The 19,133-nt window shown below is 41.8% G+C and overlaps 2 protein-coding genes across 4 annotated transcripts in view; one reads left to right on the plus strand and one right to left on the minus strand.

Annotated features, from left to right (window-relative positions):
- Positions 1-5,026, plus strand: part of LOC145441285 (uncharacterized) — a 93,122-nt gene extending 88,096 nt beyond the window's left edge. The window contains exons 23-24 of the mRNA XM_080319105.1: positions 4,587-4,861; positions 4,904-5,026. Of these exons, the coding sequence (XP_080175231.1) occupies positions 4,587-4,861; positions 4,904-5,007 (379 nt within the window). The 3' untranslated portion in view covers positions 5,008-5,026. The remainder of the gene's footprint in view (positions 1-4,586; positions 4,862-4,903) is intronic.
- The window catches only part of LOC145441286 (ammonium transporter Rh type B-like), a 56,616-nt gene that overhangs the window by 21,081 nt on the left and 16,402 nt on the right, over positions 1-19,133 (minus strand). For 2 of the 3 annotated variants that reach the window (XM_080319107.1, XM_080319109.1), the window contains exons 2-10: positions 18,650-18,804; positions 18,400-18,592; positions 16,597-16,747; positions 16,381-16,525; positions 16,156-16,319; positions 15,951-16,088; positions 15,755-15,888; positions 15,499-15,688; positions 15,108-15,415 (exon numbers count right to left, since the gene is read on the minus strand). The exons of the other annotated variant lie outside the window; for it this stretch is intronic. In XM_080319107.1, the coding sequence (XP_080175233.1) occupies positions 15,320-15,415; positions 15,499-15,688; positions 15,755-15,888; positions 15,951-16,088; positions 16,156-16,319; positions 16,381-16,525; positions 16,597-16,747; positions 18,400-18,592; positions 18,650-18,804 (1,366 nt within the window). In that variant the 3' untranslated portion in view covers positions 15,108-15,319. Of the gene's footprint in view, positions 1-15,107; positions 15,416-15,498; positions 15,689-15,754; positions 15,889-15,950; positions 16,089-16,155; positions 16,320-16,380; positions 16,526-16,596; positions 16,748-18,399; positions 18,593-18,649; positions 18,805-19,133 lie in introns of those variants that run through there. 3 annotated transcript variants of the gene reach the window in all.

Consider the following 19,133-nt stretch of genomic DNA (forward strand, 5'->3'; position numbering starts at 1 on the left):
CACTTTCCCAGCTAAATTTGGTTGAGTTGACTAACAAAAAAGTTGATTTCTCCGACTTGATTCCAAAAAAGACCGTAACAGCACTTTGTCAGACCCTCCCTATACGTGGGTCTTGACCCCCTCCATAGGGCAATAAGAAAAACTTCTGAACCCCTCAGACCCAACTCCCCCGATACCTCTTTACCGTTATTTCTCAGAACAAATTGTTGGACTCTTTAGTTAGACGGCTTAATTCGCGCGAAGTGCGAAAAAATTCTATCATTCATGATTGAATCGGTCAATATGATCAGGAATTGCATATATATTGCTGTCAATTTCTTATTCTCTCTCTGCTCATGTAGGCCTATTCAGATTTCCGGTAAAGCTGAGTCAGGTGTCTTGGAAAATGCAGGGCCCATAGGTAATAATTGAACATATTCGGGCGAACCCGTGGGCAATATATACTCGAACCTGCGCAGTGCTGACACGTTCTCTGCGCAAAGATAATCAAGCTGCACACAAGCAAATCCGAAGTGATGACCTTTTTAGTCGTTACGCACTGTTGTACAAGGGTCTACGCAGTGAGTTAGTGAGTGTGCGCAGACTCGTCAAAATTTGGAGGGAACATTGCCCGTGGGTATAATGACTTCGCTACGTAATGACATTTCGTGGCCTATCTGCGATGTCAAAAGATATTCAAATCGCCCATGCGTACTAAACTAAAAGACGCCCACGATGGTATTTCTGCACTGGCAATTAATTTTTCTTTGCGAAATGGCATTTTTTGTGGGGTTCTGATTGCCAGGACAGGAACATCTGGCGCCAGCCATTTAGGCGCCTATGGACAATAAAATATATATGTATATCGTATATATATCGAAGTCGGTCAACATAAAGGCAGTCCTTTTCTGCCAAGGTTTTCTCGTTCTAGCACACTTCTCGGAGTTGCATGTTACATGGCCTGAAACTCCATATGTCTTGGTGCGTCATGGTGTGATACTGGCTGACGCCGAGATGCCCATTTCTATAACTCATGCGCATTATTTCTTGGAGGAAGGGTATCCAAGGGTATCCAAGCTAGAAACACGTGACCACGAAATGGCGCGCAGGGCGAAAATTTTCCGAATTTATACTCTATAATTAATGTTAATTCACGAAAAAATTGTGGGCCCCCTTCGAGCTCGGACCCCCATCCTAATTGGGGGTTTGGGTGTGGCAGCTACAGTCATGGACGCCATCACACCCATTTCAACGCGCCATCGCCCCCCTATTGCCCTCTTCTTCCGTTTTCACCCCCTATCGCCCCCTTGGCTATTTTCGCCCCCCTGGACCGACAAATCGCCCCCTGGGGGGGCGATATCGCCCACGTTAGGAATCACTGGTCTAGTTCTAGTTTGACATTTGAAAAAAATATTAGTTGCCGAACAACTAGAAAGCTCGTGTCATCGTTTGCGTGAATCGATATACCTGTGTTCTGTTGAAATATGTCTGTTTAGCCCAGGGCTGGCCAACCTTTTCAGCCAAAGGGCCACATTCGATTGACGAATTTTTGCGCGGGCCACTATCCGCGCGAAGCGCGAAAATTTTTTGAAGTTCATAGGTCAATAATATTGTCACTTGATTATATTGCGGGCCTGCTGTATATCGCTGGGCCAAGTTTGCGAGGACTGGGCTAGTCGGCTCATGGAGATATCGATATCGAAAGCTGCGACCAACATGCGTCAATCATTTCGTGCCTAGGTTTCATAGTCGACGGTCTTACTGCCAGTGCAAACGCAAGGTCGCATATGTTGAACGACACTTTGTCACGTAATCGCTAATTTAGTTAGACTCAATCTGATACATTGTAGTTTCTTCAATTTTCACAAAAGGGCAACAATATTAAGAACAAGAAGTCGAGTGACAACATATTGCGCTATGCTTGTAGAAAATTTTTACCTTTGATAAATCTATCGCAAATTATTCTGCTTTATTGTAGTGTACGAAGATATACCAATATATGAATGGTTGATGGATCTGTCAATGAGTCGAAACTGATATTTTAGTCATCACATCTCAAGTGTTGCGGCCAGACTAATCAAATTTTTGGTTGGCCTTGCAAGTTCACAATCTGTGCAATCCATTTTTGATGATATTAGAAATTTCGGAAATTACCTCGCGGGCCACTCAAAACCTTCTCGCGGGCCACATGTGGCCCGCGGGCCACGGGTTGGCCGGCCCTGGTTTAGCCCTTATATTAGCTCACTGTCACTACTAACAGTGGCATAGCCATTTCAAACTCGAAACCCCTTCCTTTTGAAATTTCGATTTTATGGCTGATATTTCCGATAACATGAAAATTTATGTGTTGCCTAGGACAATAAAACCGAGTTCTGTGAGGTGGGCAATTATTTTACTGGGAATGAAAAGAAGGAAATACCTTGGCGGGCTAAGTCAAAATTTTGCGCTATATTCTGCGGTGTGTTAGTTTTTAAATGTTGTTAGTTCTAGGTTTGGTTCTAGTTGCGAGTTTTAAAAAGTGAGTAGTTCTAGTATTAGTTCTACTTGCGGATTTCAAAAACTTGGTAGTTATAGTTACAGTTGCGAGTCTTCAAAATCCAGTAGTTCTAGTCCTAGTTTCAGTTGCCCATTATGAAAACATGCTAGTACAGTTCTAGTTATAGCTGCTAGTTTTAAAAATGGAGTAGTTGTAGTTCTAATTGCACTTTTTGAAAACTGAGTAGTTTGTACAAATCTGACTGTCAGTTGGTACGCATATGTGATGAAATTCGGCGACATCGTTGCAGCCAGCGAATTTGAGTTTCTGTCAAATGAAATTTCATTGTTTCTAATAGAGGTGGTACATAACGAATTACTTCTACTTTTTCGGAGTACTTAAATAGGATCTCCCCACTTGCACTACATTTACTAAAGCGGTTATGATTTTACACTACATTTACTTCGACTTAACAGTCTCCGCTTTTTAGGCAAAACAAATAATTTCGTTTTTGCTTCTTTGAAAATCTCTACTTGTACTTGTGTGGAAATTTACAACGACGTTACTTTTACTTTTCGAGTACCAAGCATGACTACTGTCACGACATCTTTTTACTAGGTACTTTGATATTGATATTGATGTTTGATGTTATACAGCAATTAACTTTCTTTGGAATAAGATGATCCAATTCAATGGTTCCCAACCTTTTTGTCTTCATTCCCCACTTCAGATTTATTCAAAGCCTTCATTCCCCACCAGGACCGTAACAGCTCTTTGTCAGCCACGCCAAAAAAACATTGGTCTTGGGCCCCCAGGACCCCGTCAGCCGCGATGAACTTATACGCTTTTCCCTGCAACTTATCAGCTGCATTGGGTGTACTGTTCAGTACGTCGCCTTACTACGACTAAACGCGCGAGGCGCGAAAAATTTATCTAATTCGTGTTTGAATCGGACAATCTGATCGGGAATTTCGTATATTTAGCTATCAATTTTTCATCCCTCAGCTCACCTAATCAGATTTACCGGTAGAGCTGAGGGAGGTGTGTTGAAAAAGGCAGGACCCCTAAATAAGATTTGAGCATCTTCAGGCGGACCCGTTGGTATATTGACTTCGTTACATTATGCTATTTCGTGACCTCCTATATCTGTTATCTCAAAAGATATGGAATCGCTAAAACTAAAAGGGACACACGATTTCAAATTGGTATTGCTTTACTGGCAAATTATTTTTTTCCTGCGGGATGGCATTTGTCCTGTGGGGTTCAGATCGCTAGCACAGGAGCATTCGGCGCCCAGCCATTTAAAGTCAACCAATTAAATATATATATCGAAGTTTTGGGTCACCACAAGGGCTTTCCTTCTTGGCCAAGGTCTTCTCGCTACTGATCGTTCTGGCACACTTCTCGGAGATGCATGTTTGACCTATAACTCCGACAACGAAGTCTCCATTTCTATCAATTCTACGTAGTTTCGTGGGGGAAGGGTAACCAACAATCAGATATTTGGCAATATTAACTCGCGGACGCAGCGCGAAAATTTTTCGAAAAAGTGGCATAAATTTTAAAAAAATACTTTAATTTATGTTAATTCATATAAGAATTTCGGGCCCCTTCGAGCTCTCCCCCTTCCGAATTGGGGGATTTGGGGTGGGGAAATTACGGTCCTGTTCCCCACTACCCTGCAATTTTGTCGTCACAAAGCAGCTTTTTGCTGGTTTGACTTCACAAGACACACAACTACACCAGTACGCAAAAAAATCGCCTATAACTGCAACATAAAACGAATTGTGAACCGATACCAGTAACGCTCATAATTTCGCGAAAGCGTTATTCCACGTCAAATTAGTCTTGCAGGATGCGTTTGTGACGCCATCATTGGCCATCCAGAGTCAAAAATGAGATTTTGTGAACAACAGGCAATATAATTTTCGATACATACATTCCAGAGCAGTCAACTGGTAGCGGCAATTGCGCATGTGTCTCCGTGAATATGTCGACTGTCCTGTATATAATTTTGAACAAATGCGTCTATTCCCCACCAGAAACCATGGAATTCCCCACCGTTTGGGAACCACTGATCCAATTCAAACCAGGCAATGATTAAACGGTCTTTCACTGGCATATTTTTCAGCACGGACGGATCCGGCTACATGCCAACATCTCCACCTTTCACCGATTTCACCACGGGATATACAAGCCCGTTCTACAGCACAACCCCGAATGCCTACACCAGAAGACCCACGACCCCATTAGGTGAATCCCCGACTACTGCAAGACCTCAGCCCCATAGCGGTACCACCGTTGTCAACCCACCTAAAATGACCCATCCAGACGTCACCACTGCTATCAACCCACCAAAAATGACTCGTCCAGACCGACCAGACGTCACCACTGCTGTCAACCCACCTAAAATGACCCATTCAGACGTCACCACTGCTATAAACCCACCTAAAATGACCCATCCAGATACCACCACCACTCCAACTACCACCATCACCAACCCGCCAACAACTGCGCGTGCAAGACCTCCAACCCCTGTTCCCGGCAAATAATACAATTCCTTACTACCCACTGGCAACCTCATCTACCGCAGATCTGACGCCACCATGATATGATAGTCTGCAACGTTTTAAGTCAGGGAACGGTGGATTATTAGTCGATATAGTTGTTGAGAGCAATTTGAGAGTACCTTGAATAATTTTGTTTACTGCGTCGCAAGTAGCACCATGTATTTGATAATAATAATCCCAATATAATTGAATCATACTATAGTATGGTATCTTTTTCTTTGCGTTCGTCACGGGTCGGAGTGTGAAAGCTATACACTCGGTGTAGGATCAGAAATGAAACGTGCATTTCTTAGTTCCGTGGGACCATAAGTCATTGTAGGCCTTATTCTATGCACTCCATATTTGCTTCAAGCGTTGAGCAACGCGATCACAGTGATATGAGCCCTGTCGCTTTCAAGCAGGGCTTCGGAGCAGCCGTAAATTTGTATTGCTCCAGCTCCGGCTCCGGAGCTTTCTTCTATCATACATCAGCCCCGGCTCCAGCTCCGGAGCAGCATTATTACCACTGCTCCGGCTCCAGCTCCTGCTCCTGCTCTGAAAACTATCGAAGGTGTCTGTCTGTATCAGGGGTGAGCAAGCCGCGGCCTGGGGGCCATATGTGGCCCGCGAGAAGGCTTTGAGTAGCCCGCGAGCTAATTTCACATTATAGGCTATTATCGAAATTCTGTTATATTAGCGAAATTGAATTGCTCAGATTGTGAACTCGCTAGGCCAACCAAAAATATGATTAGTCTGGCCGCGGCACTTGGGATGTTGATGAATGGACTAAAATATCAGTTTCGACGCATTGGCAGATACAGGGTCCAGTCACATTTTTAGTAAATCGTCGTATATTACAATAAACTAAAAAAGCACTTTACTCCGTGCCACAGCATTAAAATTCTGATGCGGCGTTTTAACACTGGCACTGTACTCATTACCATTAGGCCATACAGCTCAATTCAATCTTTAGATATGCGATTATTATTCAACTGTAACTGTAGTAAGGGCAAAATGGGCGGATATAACGACGTAATCAATAGAAATTCGATTTGTACCAAATGGCCAATGGTTTGACGTTCGATATTGGTACACTCGTTACCAGTCCATCCGGTGTCGATCAAGTTTATCGGAATAATATTTTCCCGTTGAAATGAATCGAATAATCGAAATAAACACTGTGCCATGCACATTGCTCCATGCCCATAACGAATTAAACTATGCAGTATGCACATTGCACATTTACAAGTTTACGAAACAGATGATTACAAATTGGAAATCGCGTATTAAATCAGTAGTTTGTCTCCAACATAGAATACTATGGGGTTTTGACCTAATCTTCTGCCATCCCCTATTTAAGCTCGAAAATCCTTACTGGAGTGAATGACAATGATGCGCAGTAATGAATTGCAATTAGCATGCATAATTGCATACTCGCAATAACACTGTCCACTTTCGTGACCCGACTAAACAACTATCACGAAAAAACGAGTATTTGCTTATCCGATTCATAGCAATGATGAGACGGAATTTCTCGGCTCGTGCTCGTCATATCGACATGTGCAACGAAATCACGTTTTTATCATCTCTCCCATTTCGCGTAATGCATAGCGATCATTATTTTCGAACCGTATACAATAAGGTTGTGCTGATGATGAAATTGCGGGTATGCCGAATACCCACAATATTCACAGGCATATGTCGCATACCGAGGTTCGGCACTCATGTATGAAAATTGAACATTGAACATACGACTGCTCTGCTGTTAAACCCCCAGGAACATGGTTAGTCGAAAAATGTAGCGCCAAAGAGAAAAAGATTCTTCATTTCGCGAAGGCATGCTGTTGAATTCGATGTACTCAGCAGATATGGTTGTTGCATATATAATAGCATCTTATGAAAAACGTCGGAGCCGGAGCTACCCCTCAAATAACTGGCTCCGGCTCCGGCTGAATTTTATATAGAGCTCCGGCTCCAGCTCCGGTAAAAATGCACGGCTCCGGGGCTCCGGCTCCGGCTCCAAAGCCCTGCTTCCGAGGAAGATTTAGGAATCGCGAAGCAGGCTGCAGTGGTCAGAGAGTATACAGCTCGAGAGCACTCTCAACACTATGACTCGTAATTTATGATTGGATGGCGATTTAGTAAACTAGGATGGAGAATCGTACTCGCATTCTTCAATTTGCCGTATAGCTGTTCGTGAACTTTTAATTGAGACGAAGCTGGAGACAGTTGTTTGCCAAATGTAGCGCCATCTCCTATGTATTTCATGAGATGCTATACTGAATTCAGTTAATTTCACAGCAACTCGTTTATCCACCAGTTTTTGACTTGATGGAGTCGCAGCAGTAATATTACCGAGCGCTGCTTGAAGTAGATTTAGGTTGCTCTCAGATATTCTATCTCTGCTCGTACTTGAGAATAGAATTCTTTGTGCCGCTTGCGCTTATTCTACTTGAAGAGGTTAATTTGACCACTGTGACTACTTCTGCAAATCGATGTTTGAACTCAAATTAAACGTTGCTTCCAGGCGATGAATATGCAAACCGCCCAAATGACCCGTTTGGTCAATTGAAGAATCGCAAATTATGTATTATTATCAAATCATTTTAACTCACCAATTGCTAAGATAACTTTCAAAGCCAACGTTAGCTTTATCGTTAACGGCGGCTAGGAATATCGCATTTCAGACGAAAATTGGCAGACAACGATTGTGAAATATATGATGATCAATCAGTAAATACGCCATTATCTTCAAATATTGCAGTTTTATCTCAATTGACATATGGATGGCTATATCTCCGAAATTGTGAAATCGCTCACGAATACGTAAAACTTCTAATAAAATACGTAGGTAACTCTATAGCTACATCAGGGGTGTCAAACATACGACCTGCCAAACGATTTCATTCGGCCCGCGAATGAATTCCGAGTATATGTTGAAAATTGCGTGATTTTATCCAACACATTTCTCGAATTTGTATTAAGAAATACTACTAATAAATATTCCTCCAGCATAGCAAATTTCGAGTATGTTCATTGTTCATAGGCCACATATAACAACCCGACAGCGGAGTTGTGATTGTAGTTATCGTCAGGAGAAAATCGCTGACATTAACACCCAATTTCGAGAATGCGAAAAAGTGCATGTATTGAGTTAAGAGTTAATGATATTTGGAATCATTTGACTGGTGCGGCCCGCGAGTGATCTGTATATTTGAATTCGACCCGCGACGTCAGTCGAGTATGACAACTCTGAGCTACATGCTACATTATTTTATTATCAGCCAAAATAAGGATCGATACGAAGCCTCGAGAAGATGAACGAAATTGATATCGTACATGGTACAATACACTAGCCATCTATACACATCCGTGAGGATATAAATGCATAAAATATATTTGTTAGATTTAAATCATACAAGGGGGTTGGTAAAGGTGAGCGCCGTGCAATGTAAGGACAGAGCCGTCCAATTATAGATAACTAACCGTAGGTTAGTTATCTATAGTCCAATAAACAGCGATACGTTGCTGTTGAATTAATCTGCTACTACGACAACAAAAGCTGTGATCATTTCGTATGCGATCAGTGTATTTGTAATGTAACAATGTAGTATTAGTGAAACGTACAATCAGTGAATAACTGGTTGCTCTCAGAAGTTACAACGGCGAAACGTGAATAGTCCGAACATGGACAAAATACATCGATTTATTCGACACCGCTTACTTGATGACTCGAAATTGACTGGTAAATTTTGCTCCGAGTCACGAGTCAATCCACATTTTTGAAGCGCCGAGTCAAGTCAAGTCATTCGAAAAAGTTGACTCGAGTCTGTCTCGAGTCATCCCAACACTGCTTTGCATGTTGTGATCATCGAGATCGAGATTTGAAATTAGCGTGCAAAATTATTGTGAACATATAGGCCTATTACAATAACAAGCAGAAGCTGGTAAATGGTTCTGTGAGAAAAGTCGCTGTGAAGGAATTTTAAAAACGGCATTTGAGCAAAACGCAACTTGCATACTTCAGTGATACATTTGATTAACAGTACTTATGATCGAAGCTTATATGACAAAGCCACATGATCGTTTCTACCAGTTTATTCTTCGCGTTCTTTGATTGATGTTCCATGCAATAAAATACTTTGCATGAGCAAGTCGGGGTATTCTCAATAGTTAGCTTACTTGCTGAATAACTGCATCTGCGGCGCTGTCACTTGTTTTCTTTCGCGTAAGTACGGCTTTCGCCTGTTCTACGGCTCTGTTAGACTCATCTGAGGAAAGGCGTTTGGTAGCGAGAAGCGAAATCGTACATAATCGCTGATGTCTGTTTTATGAGCATCGGCCTGTTAGCTCTTGCCCGCGTTCTGTGCGAGATAAGGCCGTGAATATCGTAAGCCCCGGTAGGGACATGTGCTGATCACAGAAACAATCTATAGTTTTCTATTATCAGTAGAACTCGAGATACGGACTACATTACTGAACAGTTGCTTGAATTGCAACGCCGACAGATGTGGAAAGACAAGTTTAAAAAGGCTTCCTTATTGACTCAATTTTGGGCAAATCATCAGTCGATGGAGCATAGTCTTTCAAATATTTCCGAGCAAGCTACATTAACAGCTCTTTTGTCGTTTCCAATCTTATACCTGTGTAAATCTGACTTTTAAACTCTGCAGATGATCGCAATAGACGTCAACCGTAAGATAACATCCGATATGTAAAGCAGGGGTTCTCAACACGTGGGCCGCATGCGCCCCGCTACATCTTTGGCAGTGACGTGCGGCGAGGTTCATGGCTGGCGAGGCACGCCGCCTCCCCCCCCCCAACACACACACGCACGCACGCAAACGTGTTAACACGCACGCAAGCACGTAAAGCACCTGATAAAGAGACCTAAAAGGTGAATAACAACAGCAGCGGGTATAGAGAGCATTTTCTTTGCCACTGATAGCCGTTGCAATTCCACATTCTATGATACATGAAGGACTGGCCTTATTGTGCTAAATGGGCAAGTTTTGACAAATAATAATTAAGATCTCTTCAAGTAGGCTTTCCTGTATAAATTATTCGAAAAACATCAAAAAAGCATCTCCAGTTACATTTTTTCAGTGAAAAAACACCAGATTTGCCGAATTTCGGAAGAAAATCCACTAGGTCAAGTCAAAATACACCAGATCTAGTGTTTAAGAGTGTCACCACCAACCAAAAACAACAACGTAGGCTTTGTAGGTATATGGCTATGGCTATCACATGCCACAATATAAGGGGTTAAAGGGATCGCAGTCGAACACAGCATATATAGGACACGAACAACGACAATGAAGCCTATGCAAGTAGCTATGACATACCACAATTTAACGTATAGCTATGGATGCAAAATACATAACAGCTACATAAGTACGAAATCGATAGCGCGTTTCAAAATGTTTCGATTGTCCAATTGTTAGCGAAAAGTGCATGAAGCAGATTTGTTTTGTGCCTTATTATTATTATATATTCTTTATTCACAGTAAAACTGGTAGATACACACATAATCCGGGGAGCAACCTGCCCCCAAAGGAAAATGGCGAGATTGGAGTAAATTTTTAAAATTTCAGTAATACATTCAAATTGTTATTCCTATACAATACACGGAGAAGTCAGATTACAGAATTGCAGCAGATGAAGAATTGGCAAGGGTTACAGAGCAGAGGTAGAGATGATTGAAGATGAAGAATCGAAATTACAGAAATTATGCTGTGATTCACAAGCGTAATTTTAGTCCAGTGGTGCATTCAAGGCCTTCCGAAGAATGTGCACAGTGCCCAATAATGTGATCTTTTGGATCATGTCGAATCGAACGTTACCCGGAATTTGTTGGATATGTCTCATGAGTTTTTTGCTCACGACCCCTGTAGCACCAATGACTATCGGTACAATGTTTATTTTGCATCGCCACATTTTCTCACATTCCATTTTGAGGTCTGCGTATTTGGAGTATTTTTCTGATTCTTTTTGCAGTAGGTTGTGATCAGCTGGGACAGCCAGTTCAATGAATAAGCATTCTCTTTTCTTTTTTAGTTTGACGATTATATCCGGGCGGTTGCTCCTGACTATTATTATTATTATTATTATTATTATTGGACTAGTGGCGCTTATAACCGATTATGTCTTTTGCGCCACGTACGAGATGATTGGCGTAAACAATATTTCAAAGATATTTCGCACACGACAGAACAAATTCCACCACCGGGGTAACCAGTTGGGGGGACATGAGAACATTCTCAAGAGAAAATACGATGCCGTAATAGTTGCACGATTCAACTAGAAATCGACGGTGAAAATCAAATCGAGAACAATATAATATAAAATGCGATACTGTTTCTGGAGTGCCGCATGTTCCACAATTGGGGGTATCCGAGCAGTTGATACGGTATAAATGCGAGTTCAGGAGACAATGACCCGTCCTCAGACGGAATAATATACGGTCGTATACTCGAATGGATGCCTGAGGCGGTAATACGAAAATTGATTCAACAAACTGTTTGTAGTGGGAACCTCTGGTATCGGATTGATACTCAATGTTCCACGCCCTTTCGCAGTGATAGCGGACAAGTGCTTTAATGTCTTTCTGAGGAACTGGGTAACGCACAGTTGTTATTTTCTGTATCGCTTTCTTTGCTTGCTCGTCGGCGTATTCGTTTCCAGGTATCCAGGTTTCCAGGTATTTTGTGCCGCATCTAGCCGTTGTTTCTCTACGATGGCATTGTCTGTAATAAAGGCGAAGGTCCCCTTCCTTGGCGATTTTTGATGGCTATGGTGCCCTGACACTGTTAATATTTTGATATCCGGAATCAGTGTGACCATAGCGTTTCATTGATACCAGTTATTAAGAATTCCGAGCTATTTATGATCAATTGCATTGTTGCAGATAGACACCACCCGCCCGTGCCTCACCTGTGCCGCACCTGTCTTTTCCCGGTGTATTTTTGATGACAATGATGTAAATTGATGATGTTGGATCAAAAAATGTTCAAATTGAGTTATTATGAACGTGGATGTGTAACATCAATATAATTATCGACTCATGGAGGGGTTTCTCAATTTTCACTTACTCATCCAGACGGCAGGTGAGGCACTTCCTCACCTGCCTCATTGGACTGCACGTCACTGATCTTTGGTTATGAAAGCAATTATTACTGATATGGTATTGTTACATATTAATATAGCTTCTTAGCTCTCTTATCGTACCGTGGTAAGGTAGGGATGGTGTGAACGTGAGGTTAACGTTCGTGTTTTATGTGTGAACCTTGGAAATTTGGAAGTTCACCTTCACAATCAAACCTTGTTAGGTGCACTGCGAGTCTCTTTCATTACCATTTTCACTTCATTATAACATCTTTGGTTGCGATATTTTGCATTTCAACGGCGGGCCACTCTATATATGGTGCTGGCAGCCCAAATAGAATGATATATAGGCAATATCAAAAATATTAATTGCTTTGTTACAAAAGCTTGCTCGAAATATCCAGCTTTCCGTTTCTGAATATTTAGTGACTCTCTGCTGTGAGTTTGACCCGCAATTACACATCATCAAGAGCGAAATACACTACATGTAGTCAGCAAATGATGCTTGTTCCACCAATCAATGGAATTGAATGAATAGATATCGCTGTCTGATGTAAAAAATCTGTCAGGTGTGCGATGTCAGTCTTGACTTCATATTTTTTAGTATCATAAGAACGAAATCTGTGCGATTGAGGTGTTGGCTATTGCTGCATAACTTGTGAATGGGGTAATATCATTAGCAAGTACAGAAACCTGTTTTACACTCTGCTCAATATCTACGTCACAGTACATTGTCCGATCTGGTCTCGACCTGTGGTTCGCAACCGGTGAGGAATTCCCGACTGGTGGGAAATTCGATGGTTTCTGGGGGGCAATAGACGCATTTGTTAAACATTATACAGAGGATAGTCTACATATTTACAGACATCATGCGCGATTACCGTTACCACTTAAATGCTCTGGGATGTATTATCGAAAATTATTAATTGAAAGTGTCTTCGGAGGACACTTTAATGTCCTCTTTTTAGAATTTGTCCTCTTTTTCTCTGAAAACGATTTAAATGCCACGAAAAATGCGACTCCGACGCAGCGAACCTCAGAGTTTCATGAAAAATCGGGAGCCGAGTCAAAGTGATGACCTTTTTTTAGTCAACACAAAACTGTCGGTCGAATTTTTTTCAAAATCATCAATAACCTTGGAGCTTTCAAAATTTGTAAAAAGTGTCCTTTTTTAGGATCTAAGAATGGCGTAACTTTATTTTAAAGGGTAGAGGAGTTTCGGGAAGTGGGAATGAAGACTCTGAATAAATCTGAAGTGGGGAATGTTGAAAAAAAGGTTGAGAACCAATGGCCTAGACCAGGGGTGGGCAAATGCATGCGCTCCGCCACACCGTGCTCTCCGGCCCGCGAGAGTCTGAAGAAACCTTTAAAAATATTGATAAAATGCGTACTCAAAATTGAATTAATGCAGGGACTTGATTAAAAATTTTATTAGTATATATCATCATGTTAATTCTAAAACAGTGATTCTAAAACTCGGGTGAATGCATCTGAAGGAGGTGCGAAGCTGAGCTCCACTGAAAAATTGTTCGCGATCGGCACGATTCTTATTGACTTCATATTTATTGCTCTGTATTTAGTGTCAATTTCATATTTCAAAATCTCTCATCCACAGTCGTAACGTTCCGTGCCAACAAGCTATCCGTTGTGTTTGCTAGCACCCTGGTTGAGTTTTGTGATGTGATGATAAGGGGGCGCAGAATCAATCACCAACATAAGATGGGGTCGTGCCTTGAAAAGTTTGAGAACCACTGTTTTAAGGTAAATACTTCCGTACTCTATGTTTAATTTCTGGCGCGACAGCCCGATCTCAAGGTCCACGCAGTTTGAAACGTTTCAATAACCAAACATCACATAAATCCTAAACGAGATTGACATAATTCGGATCACGAGTGGGATTTCATATTAGCCACTCAAGTTTTAATTATTTCAGTGATGTTCTTATACAAACGATTCGTTCTCTACATGCGTAGAATTTGGGTATTTATATTTTATCCAGACATCGTATAGAAGCGTGTTTGAACTTTGAAGCTAACATGGTTATGATGCTGTCAGCATTGTGTGTCGTGGAACTGAACTAAAAGTGGAATTAGTAAATCAATGAACAGATCGCTGCTCACAGATATAAATTTCAATCCTGTTAACTAAGAATTGGGAAAACCGACTTTCATCTCTATAGTTTTGACAAATTGGTTAGTGAGGTCGACGAGCCTATCTCGCCACTATGTTTGCAATGTTTGTTTTGTTTTAAATAAGCACATTTATCATCTCCATGCCCTCACTATATAATCAAATACCAATATTCCGTTTTGGTTTATCATCTCAATTTTTAATTTTATATAGTGCGGCCCGCAAATGGATTCAGATGTTGAATGCGGCCTGCGAGCTCAAAAGTTTGCCCACCCCTTGTCTAGACCGTCAAGGCGTGAGCTTATATGCCCTTTCAACTCCTCGTCGAAATTGTTGGCAAAGTGACTAGAGATATTGATTCTATGGAATTATTGTATCATTTGATTGCCCCAGTTGATACATTTGGCGACATTAAGACGCCAATATGTACTTCGGCATGATGACATTATGTACCCCGAGTCCTCGCTAGGTATCGTGTACTATAATGTATATAGAGCCTTTCAAGGGTTCACACCATCCCTTTTGATAACTCATTCTGGTTTCTTGATGTGTTCGAGTTGAGATTCGTACTTTTATGAGAATCGGTGTTCGTCTGATGGAGGAATCCATGGCAAAAATCTTCCGTTTCTCGAGTAAAAAATCGCCCTTGATGATAAGAAACAGGTCGCCAACTCAATCAGCTAACGTGTAGGTTTTATATATTTGCGAATCTTATTCATTGCCTCACCAGTCATAAACCTCATCGCACGTCACTGTTGTAATATCTTCCGCTGGTAACGTCATAACGTATAGTCGCTTATTTCACGATAAACGCACCTTCAATTTCCGCCGGCTATGTACCCCGGGATATTTTACCACGATCACAATGATTTATAAGTATGACAATTTATTTCGTTCAGGTGTTGCTGTGATCAAACATTTTGAATCCTAACCGAACCCGCGGTTTCTCATTTTCCACGTCGATTAGTGTTTTGCAACGTGTGAGGCATATATTTATACAGACATATGGAGGTTTCACGTGTCTCAACTACAATGGTTAAGGTCAACGTTAAGTATATAGCTATAAAGTGAAGTGCGGTGATCAATGTGATGCCATTTCCAAAGCTTCTCTCTCCTTTCCGATGACATTAATGGACGGTCCGGGAGATGATGAAGCAGACGGCTGCTCTTCCACGGCCTGGAATATAACACAAGGAAATAGGAATCACGTTTCGGTTCAATCCAAAATGTCTGACCAGTTCGCGGCAAAAAAAGACTTACTTCCCAAAATACAGAATCGTCGTAGTAGCTCGATTCGTCAAGGCTGTCAAATATTCCGGGCAGGCACTTCAGCATGAGACCGGTTAGCACGCCGCTAACAATCGCAATCGCAAGAGATAATACCATCGCCAAAATCTGGTAACCCGCCTGCTGCTGAGGCGTGCGGTCAGGCAGGAAAAGCACGTCGTAACTGTTCAGAGGTGTAATATGTCAAAACTCGGAATGTGGCACTCTATAGGTCCAGCGCAGTACAAACCTTCCCTGGTAGACTTCTCGGGATGCTACTGCGCAGGCAATCGCACTCACGACAGCGCCCAATATCCCGGGCATACCGTGGAGGTTATGGACGCCGCACGTATCGTGAAGCTTGATACTTTTCTGCAGACATGGCTGCATTCACGGAAATTACGCGTTATATTAATTTTCGCTTCTTTCATTCCGAATAAACCTACTTGTAGGTATCTGTAACCCAGTGTTGATACGGTTCCGGCAACAACGCCTCCTAGCATCGCTCCGAATGGGTGTAGCATAAGGTGAGCGGCGGCGCCCATAATTACTCCGCCAGCGAGTGTGGCGTTTTGCACGTGTACCTAATACATACATATACATGTCACAATGAGGCTTCCACATAGCGATTCTCTAATCACCACTTATTACCATATCGAGTTTATTTTCTTTGTTCACGATTGATGATAGCGCGAAAGTAGTAACGGTACTGGCTGACAAGCTTAGGATGGTGTTGATCACCGCACGGTGTCGCTCGTTTTCCAGGGCAGGACCGGCGTTGAAACTTGGCCAATACAACCACAAGAACACGGTGCCTACAAGAATTACGTTTAGCTTCGTTTTTAGTCGATGAGATGATGGCCCCTGATCACATACCGATCATCGCAAATACATCAGAATGATAGACGGAGGTTTCTTTTGGGCTCTGCGTCTGCGACTTTTTGTAGATCATCCTCGACACAGTCAACCCGAAATATGCGCCGAACATGTGAATAAAAATGGCTCCGCCCACGTCAATGGCCTGCGATCATTTCGAAAGTAAATATGGAGGTGATCTTCAATATACTCTATGACACAGAGTCCATGCGTTACCTTGAATACTGCCACTCCGACGTAGATGCTGATGTTATAGAACACAATTTCCAAAGTCGCCATGATAATGAGTTGGACGGGACTAGTCTTCCCGAGTACAGCTCCGAACGAAATTAGCACAGTCGCAACAGCGAAATCAGCTTCCATGAAACTGCAAAATATTTTCTGGTGTAAATTTTCACACGATGAGTCATAATCGTAAAATTTTGTGTTGTTTGTTAGATTTGAATGGTATATTCATATTGAAATGAACCAGTATATTTTCGGCTGACACTCGTCAGGTGTAATCAAAAAAAACATTGTATATCAACAATCATATCTTAAAATATGACGTCACCCGCATGAATTTCGAATACGAGAACATTTCAATGTACTATTTTTCAGAGATGAGCGGATTTGAAATTTTATGTCCTAATCCAATCCAAATCCGAACCTTCAAATCCTAATCCATAACACTTTCATATTCAAGTCCATTTCCAATCCTAATCCGATTCACACTGGAAATTCAGAAAGAAAAAAACAATTTATGCAATCGAGGGATTTGAAAATTTTCTTTCACAACCAACGATTCACTTGATTCGGGATAACCTAGCATCCATATGTACATTTAATGACTGATCTGAATAAAGTTTGTCGCCATTCGCCGCACGACATCTTTATCTCCCAGAAAATAGTTCAATCCAATCCAAATCCTAATCCGTTCTGAAAAAATGTCTTATCTAAATCCAATCCAAATCCGACAAAATTTCACAAATCCTGTTTTTTCAAATCCTAATCCATGCTCAAGTCTGCTATTTTTAGATGGTACAAGAACTTTTGTTGACACAGCTTTGGCAGGTGTATTTTGATAAAAGTCTACTCCAAGGCACACAAATAAGAGTTCTATATATTTAAGTTCTGTACCCCCAAGAAGTTGTACAAATGAAACTGTAAATGGCCAGTCTCAACGACACGAAATCTGTCGTCTCGATAATCTTTCGCACGATTATCCAGCAGATGTTTGCCAATGGCAGAATTTATGGCCTTTGATTGTTAGATTTGTGTAAATGCCATTATATCGCGGTTATATTACTCTCCGTAGCCTGCATCATCAATTTTGATATTGCGTGTAACGAGAAAGTATGTCTAGTAGTCATGTTCTGTTCGCAGAAGGCTACTCAAGTAGGCTTTGGCAATTTCATGAATTACTCAGTGGTTTTGTTTTAGACTGCTTCCACTTCCACTTCTACTCCGTTAGTGAAACTGGCATAACAGCTGAGCAAAAAAGACCCGTATAACAGTAACTGATTTCATTTTTGAAAACTCATGTGAACCCTCGACCAACTTGACCTTTTGAAACCACTTATGGGTATTTTCAAACCTACCCTTCACGCTTGGACTTCAAGTATTTTTAACAGGTAATTAGATAGAGATTGCCGGAGCTACTCCTACTGAGACTCAACGCCTAAACAGCACTTCGCCAATCCCCAAACGTTGGTCTTGCCCCCAATATAGGGTGATCAACCAAACTTCTGAGGGCTTTTGTCTCGCCGCCTATGTTTTGGCAGCACACTTCACGGGATCTCATGCAGGTTGAATATAATATGTCTTGAGGAGTCGTGGCGCGGTAATGGCCAGGTTTACCGATTCCGGTACAAATGCATCAGAATTTATGTTTATTTACGAATTAATTTTGAGCCCCTTCGATCTCACCCCCATCCGATTGGATGGGAGGATTGGGTGCGGTAGTTACGGCCCTGCTGCTACTTGAGTACCGACGCTGGCTATACTCTTAATATGCTTGGCAGTGACGTCTAGTTGTACCTGAATATGTCCAGTCGGATCGTGCTTTCCTCTGAACCAATCAGTTTGAACCAACCATTCACTAACGTCGCCCATTCTATGACGTAGCAGGTGAGCAAGAAATTGAATCCGACGGAACCAAATCCGTGGTACGCCAGGAAAGTCATCAGAAAGCCGAAACCAACCAGCATCATAACGTGGATGTCTTGGAACACTAAATAAAATCGGATAAAAGATCTGAATAATGCCACTAGCAATTTTAGGTTCTTACTTGGATAATATAATTCGAGTTCGGAATGATGTTCTCCGGTGGCATTTTCCGGTTTCGGACCCGCCGTTTCCGCGTAGTCGACGAACAGTCCGTAGAGTATCACGAAAAGCACTTGAGCGACTATCAAAATAGTGGTTGCCTTGCCTCTTGTGTTCCTGCAAAATATGATGAACTGTAATATCAATGACTTGTAAACAATTTCTGGAAGAGAGGAACTTCGTCAACCATAGCTATTATAAACAGCCCTGTTTCGATACACCAGTCCAGTGACGCAAATACCGTTTCAGCACTACAGCAACACGACTCCGAAACGCCTGTTTATCCCAGCCAATGCGCTGCTTGAGTGGGTTGCGCTTTCGACTAGATAAATCACCATAGAATGAGTTGTCAAGCGCGCTTGCCACGCTAGTCAACTCTTCGTGGAACTGAGGTAATATTACTCCGTTCGCACTAATGCCTCATGGTTTGAACTGAAGCAGTACCG

This window comes from Botryllus schlosseri, chromosome 6, assembly GCF_051294905.1.
Source record: "Botryllus schlosseri isolate E-star chromosome 6, Bs_hap1, whole genome shotgun sequence".
Lineage (NCBI taxonomy): Eukaryota > Metazoa > Chordata > Ascidiacea > Stolidobranchia > Styelidae > Botryllus > Botryllus schlosseri.